This window comes from Thamnophis elegans, chromosome 5 (assembly GCF_009769535.1).
Source record: "Thamnophis elegans isolate rThaEle1 chromosome 5, rThaEle1.pri, whole genome shotgun sequence".
NCBI classification, from domain to species: domain Eukaryota; kingdom Metazoa; phylum Chordata; class Lepidosauria; order Squamata; family Colubridae; genus Thamnophis; species Thamnophis elegans.
Genome location: NC_045545.1, coordinates 74464894 through 74479683, shown reverse-complemented (window position 1 = coordinate 74479683; position 14790 = coordinate 74464894). Strand labels below are relative to the sequence as shown.

The window sequence follows — 14790 nt, the reverse complement described above, 5'->3', positions numbered from 1 at the left end:
AAAGGTTAAAGTGCTGCTGGACTAGAAAATGGGGAACCAGAAGTTATTGCCATCTCTTAGGCATGACAATTGGCTGGAGAACATGGGTCAGACACTTTCTCTAAGCCCAACCGACCTCTCAGTGTTGTTGTTGTAGGGAAAACAAGAGGTGGGAACATTATGTACTCTATCTTAAGTAGCACAAACTAAAGCCAGACTAGCAGTAGTAAGTCACTGTGATTGACTGGTTGTTGTGATGATAGGTTATTTAAAGAATCCCTGCTAAGTCTTCCTGAAATAGAAATGATTATTAAGAAGATTAATAAATTAATCTTCTCCAATCTGGACACATGCAAGGTGTATTGAATTCTTCAGTGAACACGGCCATTCCTAAGAATTCTGGGACTTGAATTCACACTTATAGAGAGTGCAGAGGTTTTTTTTGGGGGGGGGGTGTCTGGTATAATTTAAGGGTCATTCTGATCATTTGAAGATTTCCATTTCTTTTCTTCCATTTCTACCTCCAATCAGCTAATTTTTGGAAACATTACAGAATGCTGTAAAACCTTTCTACCAGCCGTGTGAGTGGAAAGAGTGTAAATATCAAAGGCAACACTTTGCGTATATCATCTTTCTTCTGTGGGGATGAACCTTTGCAGAAAAAGGAAGCTGAAAAGCTCTGTATTTAGCCAAGGTCCTTATGAAATAAAATATCAATAGCTCTGCCACTTGAACAGATATTGCTCAATAATGCTCAAATATTTTATTTATTTATTTATTTATTGAGTTTATATAGCCATCTATTCACCCATGGCGACTCAAGGTGGCTTGCAGAATATAAAACCACATTTAAAACAATAAAACTAATAAAAAGGATCAAATAAATTAATATAGGATAATAAAATCACCCGTATCCCCTGCTCCAGCAACAGCAGCTCACACAAGCCTCTGTCCCACTCTGAGTTCCCCAGGCTCACTGGCAGAATGGGCTCTTTAGCGCCTTCTGGAAGAATACCAGAGTGGGGGCTGTTTTAATCTCTGGTGGAATGATGTTCCAGAGAGAGGGAGCCACCACAGAGAAGGCCCTTCTTCTGGGTCCCACCCGAGAACTTCCTAGTGTTATTTACTCCAATGCCTCCAGTTATTTGTCTCCCCCAGTGAATTGGTGCTATTGTCAGCCATTCAAAATAGACCAGACCAGGAAACCAGAGCCAAGCAGGCCAATACCGTTTTAATATAGCAATGACAATAGCACTTAGATTTATACATCACTTCATAGGGCTCTCTCTAAGTGGTTTACAGAAATAGCATATTGCCTCCAACAGTCTTGGTCCAATTTCGGAAGAATGAAAGGCTGAGTCAGCCTTGAGCAGGTCAGGATCGAACTCCTGGCAGTGGGCAGAGCTAGCATGCAGTATTGCATTCTAACCATTGCACCACTATGGCTCAGATAATATATTCTTGAAAGTCTGAATGGCCTTCTCCCTCCCTCTCTTTATCGTCATGAGAACTATGTCTTATCTGATATATTTTCTCAGGTTATAATTCTTCCCTGGACTCAGGTGTCTTTCATCTGATGACTAGCAGCTCTTCTTCCTGCTCCTCAAGGAATTGCCCAGGTTATTATGCCTAAACCTCAGATCTCAAGCCCTCCTTCTGCTTCATGACAATGAATGTCCTCTACTCCTTTAATGTAGAAATTCAGCTGCGCCAAAGCACTCTACATCTCAGACTCTGACAAAAGGAAACACTTCCGGCTAGCCCTGAAGCTGTTCTTCAGCAACGGGCAGGAGATTGGCACATTCCACAGCAAACTGATCAAAGTGATCTCCAAGCCCTCACAGAAAAAGCAGTCCCTGAAGAACACAGACCGTAAGTCTTTCCATGAAGAGAAGTTGCTGAAAGTCCTTTGGGGTGGCCTTGTTGCCAGGAGAGGTGGTGGATTGGAATATATTAAAGAAGGTGCAAGCGTATTAAGACAGGCTAGTGTCTAGGACATAGTTGCTTTGCTTTGACATTTCAGGGAATAAAATCAGATAGCCGGAGATGGAAAAGTTCTCTTTCTGAGCCTTCGGAGAGATGCTGTCACTTAAAACAATGATGGGGTGGTACGTGGTGCTTAGACAGGGGTGGGCTTCAACAAATTTAGCAAGGGGTTCTCTGCCCAGTTGCTGGTTAGGCGTGACCATGGTGGGCGTGGCATAGTCAGCCTCCTGCACCATGGGAGGGGCGTTTTGCCCTCCCCGGGCTCCAGAGTTTTTCTTCGAGCCTCTGGGAGGGCAAAAACAGCCTCCCCAGGCTCTGGAGGCCCTTTGGAGGCCAGAAACAGGTCCATTTCTGGCCTTCCCAAACTTCCAGTAGGCCCGTTTTTCACCCTCCCTGAGCCTCCATGCACACCCTGTACTTATCTGCATCCAAAACTGGCTGCGTCGGGACCCCTGGGAGGGGAGGGGAGGCATGGGTGTGGCCAGTCAGAAATGGGATTTGGAGGTTCTCTGAACTGCACACAATCTTAGATAGAGGTTCTGCCAAACCCCTGCAGACACCCAGCAGCCCACCCTTGGGCTTAGGTAGCTTCTTACATTAAAGCAGATAACAAAGAGCAGAAGAACTGCAGGCCAAGTGAAGGTCTGACCAGCTAGAGGTGCAAAGCTAGAGTCATAACGACATCATCTTTATCAATTCACATCCATGTAGAGCAATCCTACCTGGGTTGTTCAGTTTAACCCATTTGTATCTATGTGCCTAGGACTACAATATCAATATGTTTCCATCTATAAGACACCCCCATGTATAAGACGTCCCCATGTTTCATGTAGCTTCTTGTAGTAAGCACACTACCAGCCATCATGTGCAGAAGCCATCTTGTTAGAGTGAGTAGTACAACAAGCACAGGAAATGCATCACAGGAACAATAGAGATGAAACCTAGAGTGGCAATGTGATACAGGAAACAACCAGTAGTGGGATTCAAAAAAAAAATTGCTACTTATTTTGTGGGCTTGGTTTGGTGGGCATGGCATGGCATGGCTTGGTGGGCATGGCAGGGGAAGGATACTGTAAAATCTGCATTCTGTCCCCACTCCAGGGGAAGGCTCCTGCAAAATCTGCATTCCTACCCAATCAGCTGGGACTCAGGAGGCAGAGAATAGATGGGGGCGGGGCCAGTCAGAGATGGTATGTACCAGTTCACCAAACTACTCAAAATTTCTACTACTGGTTCTCCAGAAGTGGTCAGAACTGCTGAATACCACCTCTGGAAACAACTACAATAGAGAGGAATGATAGAGCTCCATATAAAATAGATGCTCATCTGGCATGTGAAGCCTTCTCCTCTCAGTCTCCTGTATATAAGTCAAGTAAATATTTTAAAGAAAAAAGTAGCGTCATATACATACGGCAATAAAAATCTAAATATACATGTAAAAACTCCAAACTTGTTTCTTTCTTTCTCTCCCTCTCTCTCCCATTTGCAATTTCCTAGTGTGCATTTTATCTGGGTCAAAGGTCTCTCTCTTCAACCGCCTGCGCTCGCAAACTGTCAGCACCCGCTACCTTTTTGTCGAGGACGATGCCTTCACCGCAAGTGCCCGGCAGTGGGCAGCCTTCACACTTCATCTAGGTGAGGCTGGTTTAGGCTAAGCAGAGGTTTAATCATTCATGCTGGAGCCTAATTGCAAATCTGTTTACCCAATTGCTTAATGACCTTGAGTGGCTGAAGACTATCAAAATGGAGACAGGCTGAATAAACTTTTGATACTGAAATGAAAGAATACATTATGATTCTATGAGAGTAGGCTTTAACCTCCAATAAGCTTTGGAGACAGGTGATTTAGCATATCACATTCTCTTTTTTTTTCCTTTAATTTCCTTTGTTTTAACAAATTTTAGACTGTGTTTGTTAAAAAGCTATACCGTGTACGGGCTCTGGGAAGTCGGGGGGAGGGAAGGGAGGTGGAGTCTTAGGGGGGAGGGGGGAGGGGGGAAATATAGTACATGTTAGATTTTAAAATAACACAATTGCACTTGTATACTGTTGCTCTTTAACTCTAGTGTTAAAATAAGACAAGCTGAATATATTGATAGATAGCAGAGATACACCGAAGGGAGGAGTAGAGGGAAAGAAGAAAGAGGGGTAGAGAGGGTGAGAGAAAGGATTGGAGGGAGGGTGAGAAGGAAGGGAGGGAGTGTATTGGGAGAGAGGAGTGATAGAGGGGGAAGGGAAGTAGGATAGAGGGGAACGTTGGAGGGAAGAACGAAAGTTGGAGGGGGGTGAAAGAAAGGGTGTATGGTGGGTCGAAGTGGTGTATTGGGTTTGTATTTTGGGGGGTATTGTTGACAAGAGGGTGGGCTGTGTTTATTGTTCAATGTTATATGCCCCGGTTATGCACAGTATATATGTGATTCTACGAAATGAAATGAAATAAAACATATTTACAACAATTAAAAAAAATGGAGACAGGCTGAATAAACTTTTGATACTGAAATGAAAGAATACATTATGATTCTATGAGAGTAGGCTTTAACCTCCAATAAGCTTTGGAGACAGGGGATTTAGCATATCACATTAACATCTGAAATAGATGTCAGTTTTCTAAAAGGAATGGATGTAACATTCTTACCAATACTAGGAATAGGGACATATGTCAGGTTTCCAAGCGATGAAACCCATTCAGAAAAGAAACATGCAAAGTTCATCTTCCAAAACAAATTTCTTTTTTATTTAGGTAGACATCAAATTGGCAAAGTCTGTTGTAATTCTGGATTTGACACAAACCGGAATTACACCAAATAATATTGTAATTTAGAAATATCCCACAAAAGTCACATTCTCCAATAAACACTCAGTCAACATTGCCCAGTGTCACCACCTTCCAATCTCAGCAGGAGAAGCCTCTGTTCCCACGGGAGAGAAGGTCACCTAGCCAAAACAATCCTCATTATCTATTAACTCTCCTCCCACCTTAAGAATGTGACAACCCCGAAAAAAACCTCTTACACAGTAAAGAGAAAGAAAAGGAATAAATGAGTATAATAGAAAGCTAAATAAAATGGCTACACATATGTCAAATTCGGGCTCGACAACATATATAAGGGAAGTCAAGAGATGTCACCACATGGTCATAGGTGCCATCTTGCCTTTTTTGCTCTCCCTGGCAGATGTCCTTTATTGTGAAGTTGCTCTTCCATTTCTGGAGATGTGATTATCTTATTGTTTAAATAACCTTTCCAGAGAAGACAATCATCAGGATGGAGTATGCTGGCTGGGAATTCTGGGATTTATATTCCAATACATAAGGAGGGTATTGCTTTCAGAAAGCAATGTTTGTTAGCAGCTTGATGGCCAGTTGATATTTTTTAATATAAGAATTTATTGTTAGATAATATGTAGATCGTTATGGGATGCCCTCAAATTCAGAAAATTTGGTACACAATGCACCTAAGCCTGGCAACATTTGGTCCACTAACTTGTTTCTCAATTGCCATGTCTGTCCTTTGGTAACCGTTTACAAAGAAATTAATGGGAAATTTTAATCCATGTTTCCCACAATGCCTCTGTGTCCTGCAAAAATTCCACTGGCCCACAAAGGTTAGAGATTCCAAGCTAGGAGAAGGAGAAAAGGAAGAACTAGAAGGAAGAAAGGAAGAACTTCCCGCTCCAACACTGGATGTTTTTAAGAAGACATTGGACAACCCTTTTTCTGAAATGGTATAGGGTTTCCTGCCTGAACAGAGTATTGGACTAGAAGACCTCTAAAGTCCGTTCCAACTCTGCTATTTTTTATTCTGTTAAGAAGGGATGGTGTATATATGTGCATCAATGTTTCAATTCATACTTTGTCTTAAAGCATAATTTGGTTTATTTGGGTTCAATGTACTGAATTATACCATTATATTGGTGGATTACAGAGATGTGGTGGCTCAGTGGTTAGGATGCTGAGCTTGTCTATCAGAAAGGCCAGCAGTTCGAATCCCTAGTGCTGCGGAGTGAGCTCTTGTTACTTGTCCCAGCTTCTGCCAACCTAGCAGTTCGAAAGCATGTAAAAAATGCAAGCAGAAAAAATAGGAACCATCTTTCGTGGGAAGGTAACAGCATTCCGTGCACCTTCAGCATTTAGTCATGCCGACTACACAGAGGTGGGTTCCTACCAGTTCGCACCTATTCAGTAGAACCGGTTCGTCAAATCTACCGAACCAGTTAAAAGAGGTTCCACCAGTGGACCCGGAAAGCAGGCCACACCTACAGAAGAGTTTCCAAAAAATTTTGAAACCCACCACTGGTGGGTGTGTAATGTCCCACAGTTATCTACGCATTAATAAAGATCTAGTAATATTTCCTTATATATTTTAGGGACCTTTCCTTACATAATTGGTGTTTTCTTTCATACTTTTGGATTTCTAATTTCTGTTTCTGTTAGTTGGCAATTGCTAAAACCAATCCCATGTGAAAAAGTATTCAAAGCCTTCTTGATTTAATTGTCAATTTATTTATTCCTGCACATTGTAATATTTATTCATTTACATATCTCTGTTTTTCCACTGTTGTGCAAACACAATTCCAGCAGCTGCTAACATGTGTAAAATTAAATATATATTATACTCCCTTTCAAATAGCCAACAAAATATTTCTGGTTTTAATTCTATATCTTGCTTTACGATTGCTTCTAACCACTAACTTCTGAATAGCTACTTGGACCGACCTAAGTACTAATTCATAATTTCATATCCGGTCACATGGGCGGCAAGCCACTCCCATCCGGTCACATGGGTGGCAAGCCACTCCCACAAAGGAGGCCACACCCACAGAGTAGGTTCCAACAATTTTTGAAACCCACCACTGCGACCACATGACCACAGAGACATCTTCGGACAACGCTGGCTGTTCAGCTTTGAAACGGAGATGAGCACTGCCCCCTAGTTAGGAACGACTAGCACATATGTGCAAAGGGAACCTTTACCTTTACCTATTGGTGGATAAAATTAAAAGCATACTGAAAGCTTTTTTATTGTCTAGTTTATTTGCAAATACACCAATGGAGCACAAGTAGGGCCCTCCTGCAAGGCAGATGATTTGTGACTTCATATCAGGTAATGGGAGAGGGAAGCTCTTTGGCCCAAGATGCTTTCATCCATTCCTTTGCAACTTGTTTTCTTGTCCTTCTTAGCTTCTCCTCTTACTTCCTACTGTCTCTCAGTGAACATTTGCTGTTATTCAGCAATCAGTGGCACAGATAGAGTAATGATTATGGAACTAAAATCACATTATACAAGTACAATTTTTAAAACCCACCTTGTCATTCAATACAGTGCTGTGGTTAAGTCAAGTTCCTGCTCGTTGTCATAATCTTTTAGTCTTTCTCTCCCTTTTGTTTTTCTCTCCTTTTCTTTTGTTATGTAGATGAGTTCTGTTCTCAATCCCAGGGTGAGTTTCCACTGCGGGAAGCCTACATTCGGTATGGTTCCAGAGTTCGGCTTATCTGTACAACTACTGGGCTAGCACTGCCTCCTCTGGTAAGGTTTTAATAATAACTTGGAAGAAAAAAGCACTGCAGAAGTAACATTTTGGAATAGCCTATAACTTTACAATAGTATCTTGGTGCTTGCACTGATCATCTTCTCTCTTCAGCCTATACCTACACAAAATTTATATAGTGACTACATAAAACAGAGATATTCATCAGTTGTAATATTAGAAGATTGCTGCAGACTAATAGAGAAGCAGAAGTACTCACAACAAATGTAAAAAGGTGTGGTTGTGCAATTGTAGCTCCCTTTGTATGGGCATCATCCATGTGACAAACATAAAAATGGATGAGCTTCCTTCTTGACTTTTTGGGATTTTCTTCACAGACACTGACAGACACAGAGAAAGAGAAGAGACTATATAAATGACATTTATATCTCCCGTCAACACGTTTCTGATATCACTGGCAACATTTATTATATTCTTGACAATTGACATATCTGCTAAGCATTCCATTTATTCTCACACATGCTGTACTTCCATCATATACTGTTATCACATTCAAGCCTCTTACCTTCAACTCCATATTCATCCAACATTCCCTAGTATTTCATATTTGCTAACAATAAAGATTTTAGATTTTGTTGTATGCCGCACAGAGTCATTTGCTCATGAGATGAGCAGCTCTATAAATTAAATTTTAAAAAACCCAGGCTGTTTTTGCTTGCCATATCCTTTTTTTAATGAATACATTTTCTAACCTTCATACTTCTCCCTTGACCTGCTGAAAAGCAAAAATCTGTTCCACAAACATTTGGTTGGTGTAAAATTGCATTATATCTTTCCAAATTTTCCTTTTTTGATGTGGGGACCTCTTTCAGTCAGAGTTGAGAAGACCTCTGGAGGGACTGGAATGCTCCATATCCATTCTAGTCCTCCTTGACCTCAAAGTGGCTTTAAGTGCTATTGATCATAATCTCCTTCTTGACAAACATAAGAGTATGGAAGTGTTGGGAGTCTGGGAATGTACAGTGATTCTTCTTCCTCTGGATTCAGTTCCTACTGGTGTTGTGGGGAAGGGGCCCACCTCTAAGTCCCTAAAGAGTTCCATAGGGCTCACCTGTGTTCCTATTCTTATTTAACGTCTACATGAGGTTGTTGGGTGGAGTCATCCAATGGCACATATTTAGGTATCATCAATATATTGTTATACAATAATTGTTGACAATAATTGTCAAATGCAATTGGTTGATGAGTGATATCATCAAGATGCTTGCTCAGCATCTCATGGAAAGGACAGGCTCAGGCTCAATTTGGCAAGACTGAGTGGGTATGGTTTTGGGAACCTCCCACAGCTAGTGCATAGTTTTTTGGGTGGAGGACTCTTGGTTGTAAGTTCCCATTCAAAGATTAAATAGTAGTCGGCGTTGGAGTGCTTTGCATCAGTCCCGAGTACAATCCTTGGACTTTGCATAGGTTGCCATTTTTCTTCCTATTCTATCCTCTGAAGCACAGTTTTAAAAATCTGAACTGCAAATGTCAAATGGTTTTATATTCTCTTTTGAGCTTTTGTTATGTCTATTTATCCTTGAGATCATTCGCAAAGTTGCTAAGCAATTGGTAATGTTGGATGTGGATGAACCAGTTTCCCAGTTGCATAAATGTGCATTCCAGTTTCATGGGAGTGATAGGATGTACCTCTGCCTCTCAACAGAGAAAGTTATCCAGTATCAGGTAATGTGAATGCGGTTGTCTTCCAGTAACCAACCTAAGTGTATTGCAGGTAGCCACAAAGTTTGAAGTTGTTCAAGTTGTTTGAGTATAAACAAAGATGTTCCTGCTTGTAGTTAGATGAAGAAATCAAATCAACTAATGAGAAGTAAAAGCAAATGTGAGCAAATAAGTCTCTCCTCCCCATTCTCCTTAATCTTCGAGAACAAACAAATATCTTGAGTTGGTAAAACTTCTGGGAGTGCACAGACTCCAAAAATGTTTAGACCTTTAGAAAACTATTGTTCGATACCTGTGAAATTTACCTGCTATCCATAAAGGGTCAAGAGAATGGCCATGATGAACACTGTCACTCTTCCCTTCATGTGTTCAGTATATGAAGAAGACTATCTGAATAGACCATCCTGACGCTACTGCCCTTTTCCCCATAAAAATTGGGACTTGTGAGGAGGAAAAGTGCATGATTGTATATCACTATATTAATTGGACACAACTGGAGAATTACAGGTGGCTATTTTCATTACCCCCTGAGCACACTGAAGTAATTGCCAAAGCTTGACCAAGATTTATCTCAATTGGATATGATTACAGTTTCCCATGGCCATAATCAAGGCCGCTTCAGCAACAGAGAAACGGGAAAATTAATTTTAAAAAAAATACTTTGCTCTTTTTTGTTGCAAGTAAAAATACTGAAATGGAAAGTTGAAAGTTTATGTGACCTCTATAATTCCATTGTTTTAACCATTCAAGCATTTCATTATTTCACTAACATCATTCTATCAAACATTAGTAGAAAATGGCAACTACCATACCAATCAGGCTTTAGGCTTGCCCAACCTGCCATTCACAATAATTGGACTAGAGGATCTCTAGCTAGCATGGAAATTTGTATGGTCAGTGCAATGAGTGCTGTCTTGGTTGGCTTAGTTCAGTGATTTTCAAACTTTGCAATTTTAACTCCCAGAATTCCAAGTGGGCATGCTGAAGTCTATACATCTTAAAGTTGCCAAGTTTGAAAAGGATTGCCTTAATTCCATTCCTTAGCTCTAAGTAGAAAGAATTTTCTTATAAAGTAAGACAGGCGGGCTCCATTTCTATTGCATTTTAATCAAGAATTTGCTGGCTTTTATTATATTATTACTTTGGATTGTTTAAAATAAATCTATCTACCAGTATCTATCTCTCTGCTTTGTATTTGTGATGATTTTGTAGAATAATTGCATTTCAGTAGGCAGAAAAGTGATTTATAGTCACATTGATGAATATATTCAAAGTTGATATTTATTGCTATGCAGGCATCTCCCTGTCCCAAAGAAATAAACCGAGAATTGCTCAATGACAGTTCCTGTTGGACCATCATTGGGACAGAAGCTGTGGAATACTCATTCAGCCTCAACCCAACCAGCATCCAGAATCCAGTGGGTCCTGTCCCTCTTATAACAACTTTGGAGGTACATAGAGGTGTTTTTTTCATGCCTTGTTGCTTTGTGCAAAAAATCAGGGGACAAAACATTGGCTATTTCATCTTAATAACTTTATCCCCAGTCGTAACAACAAAAACTGAAGATTCATTTAGTCTTCCTCTCCTTGAAATGGCAATAAAAGATTGTGCAGAGTATATTAAATTATTCTTTACTTCTACAATCATCTCTACAAACAGTTGTTTAGATAAAACATTCCATTTTCACTGAATCAGAGACTGGCAATTTGTATGAATTAATTAATATAGAATGTACAAGACTAATGTGGAGCTCATTGGGAACAGAAAGCAGCAACTGAAGTGTGGCTGCAGAAAGATATGTTTATTGATGAGACTAAAATGAAAAATTACATTGGTGCCTTGTGTTCTTCCATATCTTGGAAGCATTCCGATGGGAGGCATAAGAGTAAGCATAACCTGAGGGGGTTTTTATGTTCTCTTAATGCAGTTTGGAAACTAAATTATATGAACCATACCAAAATCTTTTGTTTTCCCATTTAAATTATTTATTTACTACTGTGACTTCTATAAGCATCAGTACATTTTACCCCTCCAAGCATGGCTCAGATATATCAGAAAACTGGGAAACCACATTTCTCCAGGTATTCAACATTCAGCCCTAGATTTAATTTGATAGTGTTTATGGCAACAGGTGTTACAGTTTATAGACTTTCGTGCAAAGCCAAAAACATTCAGGTCAAAATATGAGTATCCTTGTTTTAAAGTCCATAGAGGTGCAAAATGTATTTTATACATTTTTTTTATTTTATTTAGTTTGTCAAACATGTACAAGATAACAGGTATAAGTATGAACATGGACATGAACAAGGGAAATGAGTACAAATAAATGGGGACAATAGGACAGGAATGGAAAGCACACTGGTGCACTTATGCATGCCCCCTTTATGGACCTCTTAGGAATCGGATGAGGTCCACAGTAGACAGTTTAAGGTTGAAGCTGTGGGGGGTTTGAGGATGTAACAACGGAGTCAGGTAGAGCATTCCGGGTGTTGACCATTCTGTTGCTGAAGTCGTATTTTCTGCAATCGAGCTTGGAGCGGTTTACCTTGAGTTTGTATCTATTGTTTGCCCAAGTATTATTGAGGTTAAAAATGAAGTAGTCGTTGACAGGTAGGACATTGTAGCAGACAATTTTGTGTACCATGCTTAGGTTCAATCGCAGATGACGCAGTTCCAGATTGTCAAAATTAATTAATTAAAATAAAATTAATTGTCAAAAGTAGGACAAAGTGCTGGGAGGAAAGGCTATATTGTACCTTCATGATCAGATGGACAATCCTATGCTTGGGTTTGTTTTTCACAGCTGACCGGTGGAGGGGATGTGGCCATGCTGGAAGTCCAAGGCAACTATTTCCATGCAAACATGAAAATTTGGTTTGGAGATGTGGAAGCAGAGACTATGTACAGGTAAAGCAGACACAGACTGTCCTGAACCCGCAGCATGATCAGTTGGGCAAGGCTCACAGCCACTATTCGTTGCACAACCTCCAAAAGCATCTCTTCCAGAGAAATCAGGATTGAGTGAAATGGATTGGTGCAATATTGGTTGCTGTGTTTAGTAATTCGATTTTTTTTTTTACTTATACCGGTAGTAGAAGGCAGCACTTTCTAAAATATCGAGTTCCTGACAAAGAAAAGTGAGATAACTAAATCACACAGCAGCAGCAATGTAATTGTATGGTTTCTTCTGTGAAAAGAAGACAAACACTCCCTTTCTGATAAGTTTGGAAACAGGGTCCCCAAATCTCCAATTTTTATTTCATGTTTATAATGTCAGGCATCTTGTGGCTGATACTAGATCTATCACATGGGTAGGGATTTAAGTAAGTTTATTGCAAAAACTATAAAAGCTACAAAGGAAAATTCAATTCACTGCAAACTAGAAAACCCAAGCCTTCTTTCTAGTAAAAACATTTCAACAATATGCCTCTTTCTCTTGGCTATACAATACAGCCAGCTCAAGGTCTCTTACTTCTGATGGAAGAGAGGTTAATGGAAAACTACTATAATGAATAAGTTTAGGTTCAGATTGTTTGCTTCTGACTTTGTCCGCACTAGTTCTCGTAGATAGTGTATTTTGCTAGAAAATCAAGATGAAGTGTATAAAGGCATCTCATTTTCATCCACAAGACAACACTGCATGATAGATTAGCCCCCAGGTGTCAAACTCACGGCGTCATGTTGTCATCACATGTCGTATTGCGACTTTTTCCCCCTTTGCTAAACCAGGGTTGGCATGGCCAGTGTGTGACATATCTGGCCTGCGGGATTTCCCCTTTGTTAAACCAGGGTTAGCCTGAAAGATAAAGATTGGAGAGTTCATGGCTGAATGTGGACAATCAGAATGTGGCTGTTTGAGTCTAACAGACTTAGCATCCGTGAATGCATGAGTGGGCTGCTACGAATTCACCCAGGTTCAGGAGAACCCATAGCTAACATTATGGCCAGTTCAAAGAACCTCCAAATCCCACCCCTGGCTGTTCTACTGTTCTAATTTAGCTGCTTGAAAAATCTAGTGAGCCTATCCTGTGAGGAGAGCGGGGAGGAGAAAAAGCACATATTGTAGATATGTACCGTATTTTTCGGAGTATAAGACACACCAGAGTATAAGACACACCAAGGTTTTGAAGAGGCAAATTTTAAAAAAAGGTTTTGCACTCTGCAGACCTCCCCCAAATGGCTCATTTTTGCAAAAATGGGCCCTTTTTTCAAAACAAAAAGGGCAGGAATAGCTTTTAAGAGGCTTATAGAGTGCTCCTGGGGCAAAATTGAGCAAAAAACGGCCTGTTTTTCGCTTATTTCTGCCCTCCCCAGCCCCCAGGAAAGCTCCCACTTTGAAAGCTTCCTAAAGACTCTGCACGGCCATTTTGGTGAATGAGGAGGGGTTTGGGGAGGCAAAAAAGTGTATAAGACGCACCCAGATTTTCAGCCTCTTTTTTGAGGGGAAAAGGTGCATCTTATACTCCGAAAAATACATATATATATAAATATATGTATGTGTTTTTTTATTTGTGCTGATAAATAAAAACACAAATATAACAAAGGCAACAGTAAAAATATTGGGTTTCTGTCGTGATGGACTCTTGTGACGAGCCGATTGACAGATGATGGAAGCAGTTAGCTTCCTCCCATAATTGGGGCTTACCAGGGGTTGTAAAAATCTAATAAATATATGTATTTATATATAAATATGTGTATATAAATATGTGTGCATGCACACACCCAAACCCATAAATAAATTTCTTTTTTTGTTTTGTTTTTGTTTAGGAATTCCAAGTCATTAGTGTGTGTTGTTCCTGATATCTCTGCATTCAGGCCTGATTGGAGATGGTTGCGATACCCAATCACTGTCCCCCTTCTGCTACTAAGGAACGATGGTCCGATTTATTCCAGTATATTCAGCTTCACATATACACCAGAACAGGGTTTTCTGTGTGGCCAACCCCTCCTGCCAGAAATGGTACAGGATTCTGACACCTTGCTCAATACCATCCATCAAGAATTCACTAAGACAAATTATCACCTTTTCATGCAAAGTTAGAACTGGAACTGTATGGTCACCATTGTTTGGCTAAAGCAGAAATTGTGGCAAATACATGGCTTTTCTAAAATTATGGAATGTGGTTTTTCTAAAATAGGATCATATGAACATTTTATTTTTAAATCGTGCTCTGTAAACATATTAAAGCATAAAGCTCTGTGTTTCAACACAAGAAGGCCGGGAATTACTTAATAGCAATGCATTGCTTTAGTAGGGAACAAGATTGCTGTTTTAGCCGATATTCCCTATATGGCATCTTAAAGAATATGATTCTCAGTAGAATATACTATTAATATATATTATATAATTCTGCGATTATTTAATATAATTGTAACTCCATCAATGTAGACAGAGAAACTCATGTTGCATATTTATCAAGTATCTACTAAAACGCAGCAACAGCGAGAAATTCTAGTGCTCATGTTGCAGTGATAGTTTTAATGTAAATGTGACAGTTGGTAAAAGGGCATATTCAGGCATTTGCAAGGCTGGAGATAAAAAATATCAGAACTGCTGTCATAATTGCTTTTTTAAAAACTTCTTTATTTTATTTGCTTTTGTGGTTTTATTTATT

At 39.9% G+C, this 14790-nt stretch overlaps 1 protein-coding gene across 1 annotated transcript in view; it reads left to right on the top strand.

Annotated features, from left to right (window-relative positions):
• Positions 1-14216, top strand: part of RBPJL (recombination signal binding protein for immunoglobulin kappa J region like) — a 32088-nt gene extending 17872 nt beyond the window's left edge. Inside the window, exons 6-12 of the mRNA XM_032218599.1 lie at positions 1677-1851; positions 3463-3600; positions 7378-7490; positions 9037-9177; positions 10470-10625; positions 11979-12082; positions 13943-14216. Coding sequence (XP_032074490.1) covers positions 1677-1851; positions 3463-3600; positions 7378-7490; positions 9037-9177; positions 10470-10625; positions 11979-12082; positions 13943-14216 — 1101 coding nt within the window. The remainder of the gene's footprint in view (positions 1-1676; positions 1852-3462; positions 3601-7377; positions 7491-9036; positions 9178-10469; positions 10626-11978; positions 12083-13942) is intronic.
• Positions 14217-14790: the final 574 nt, after the last annotated feature.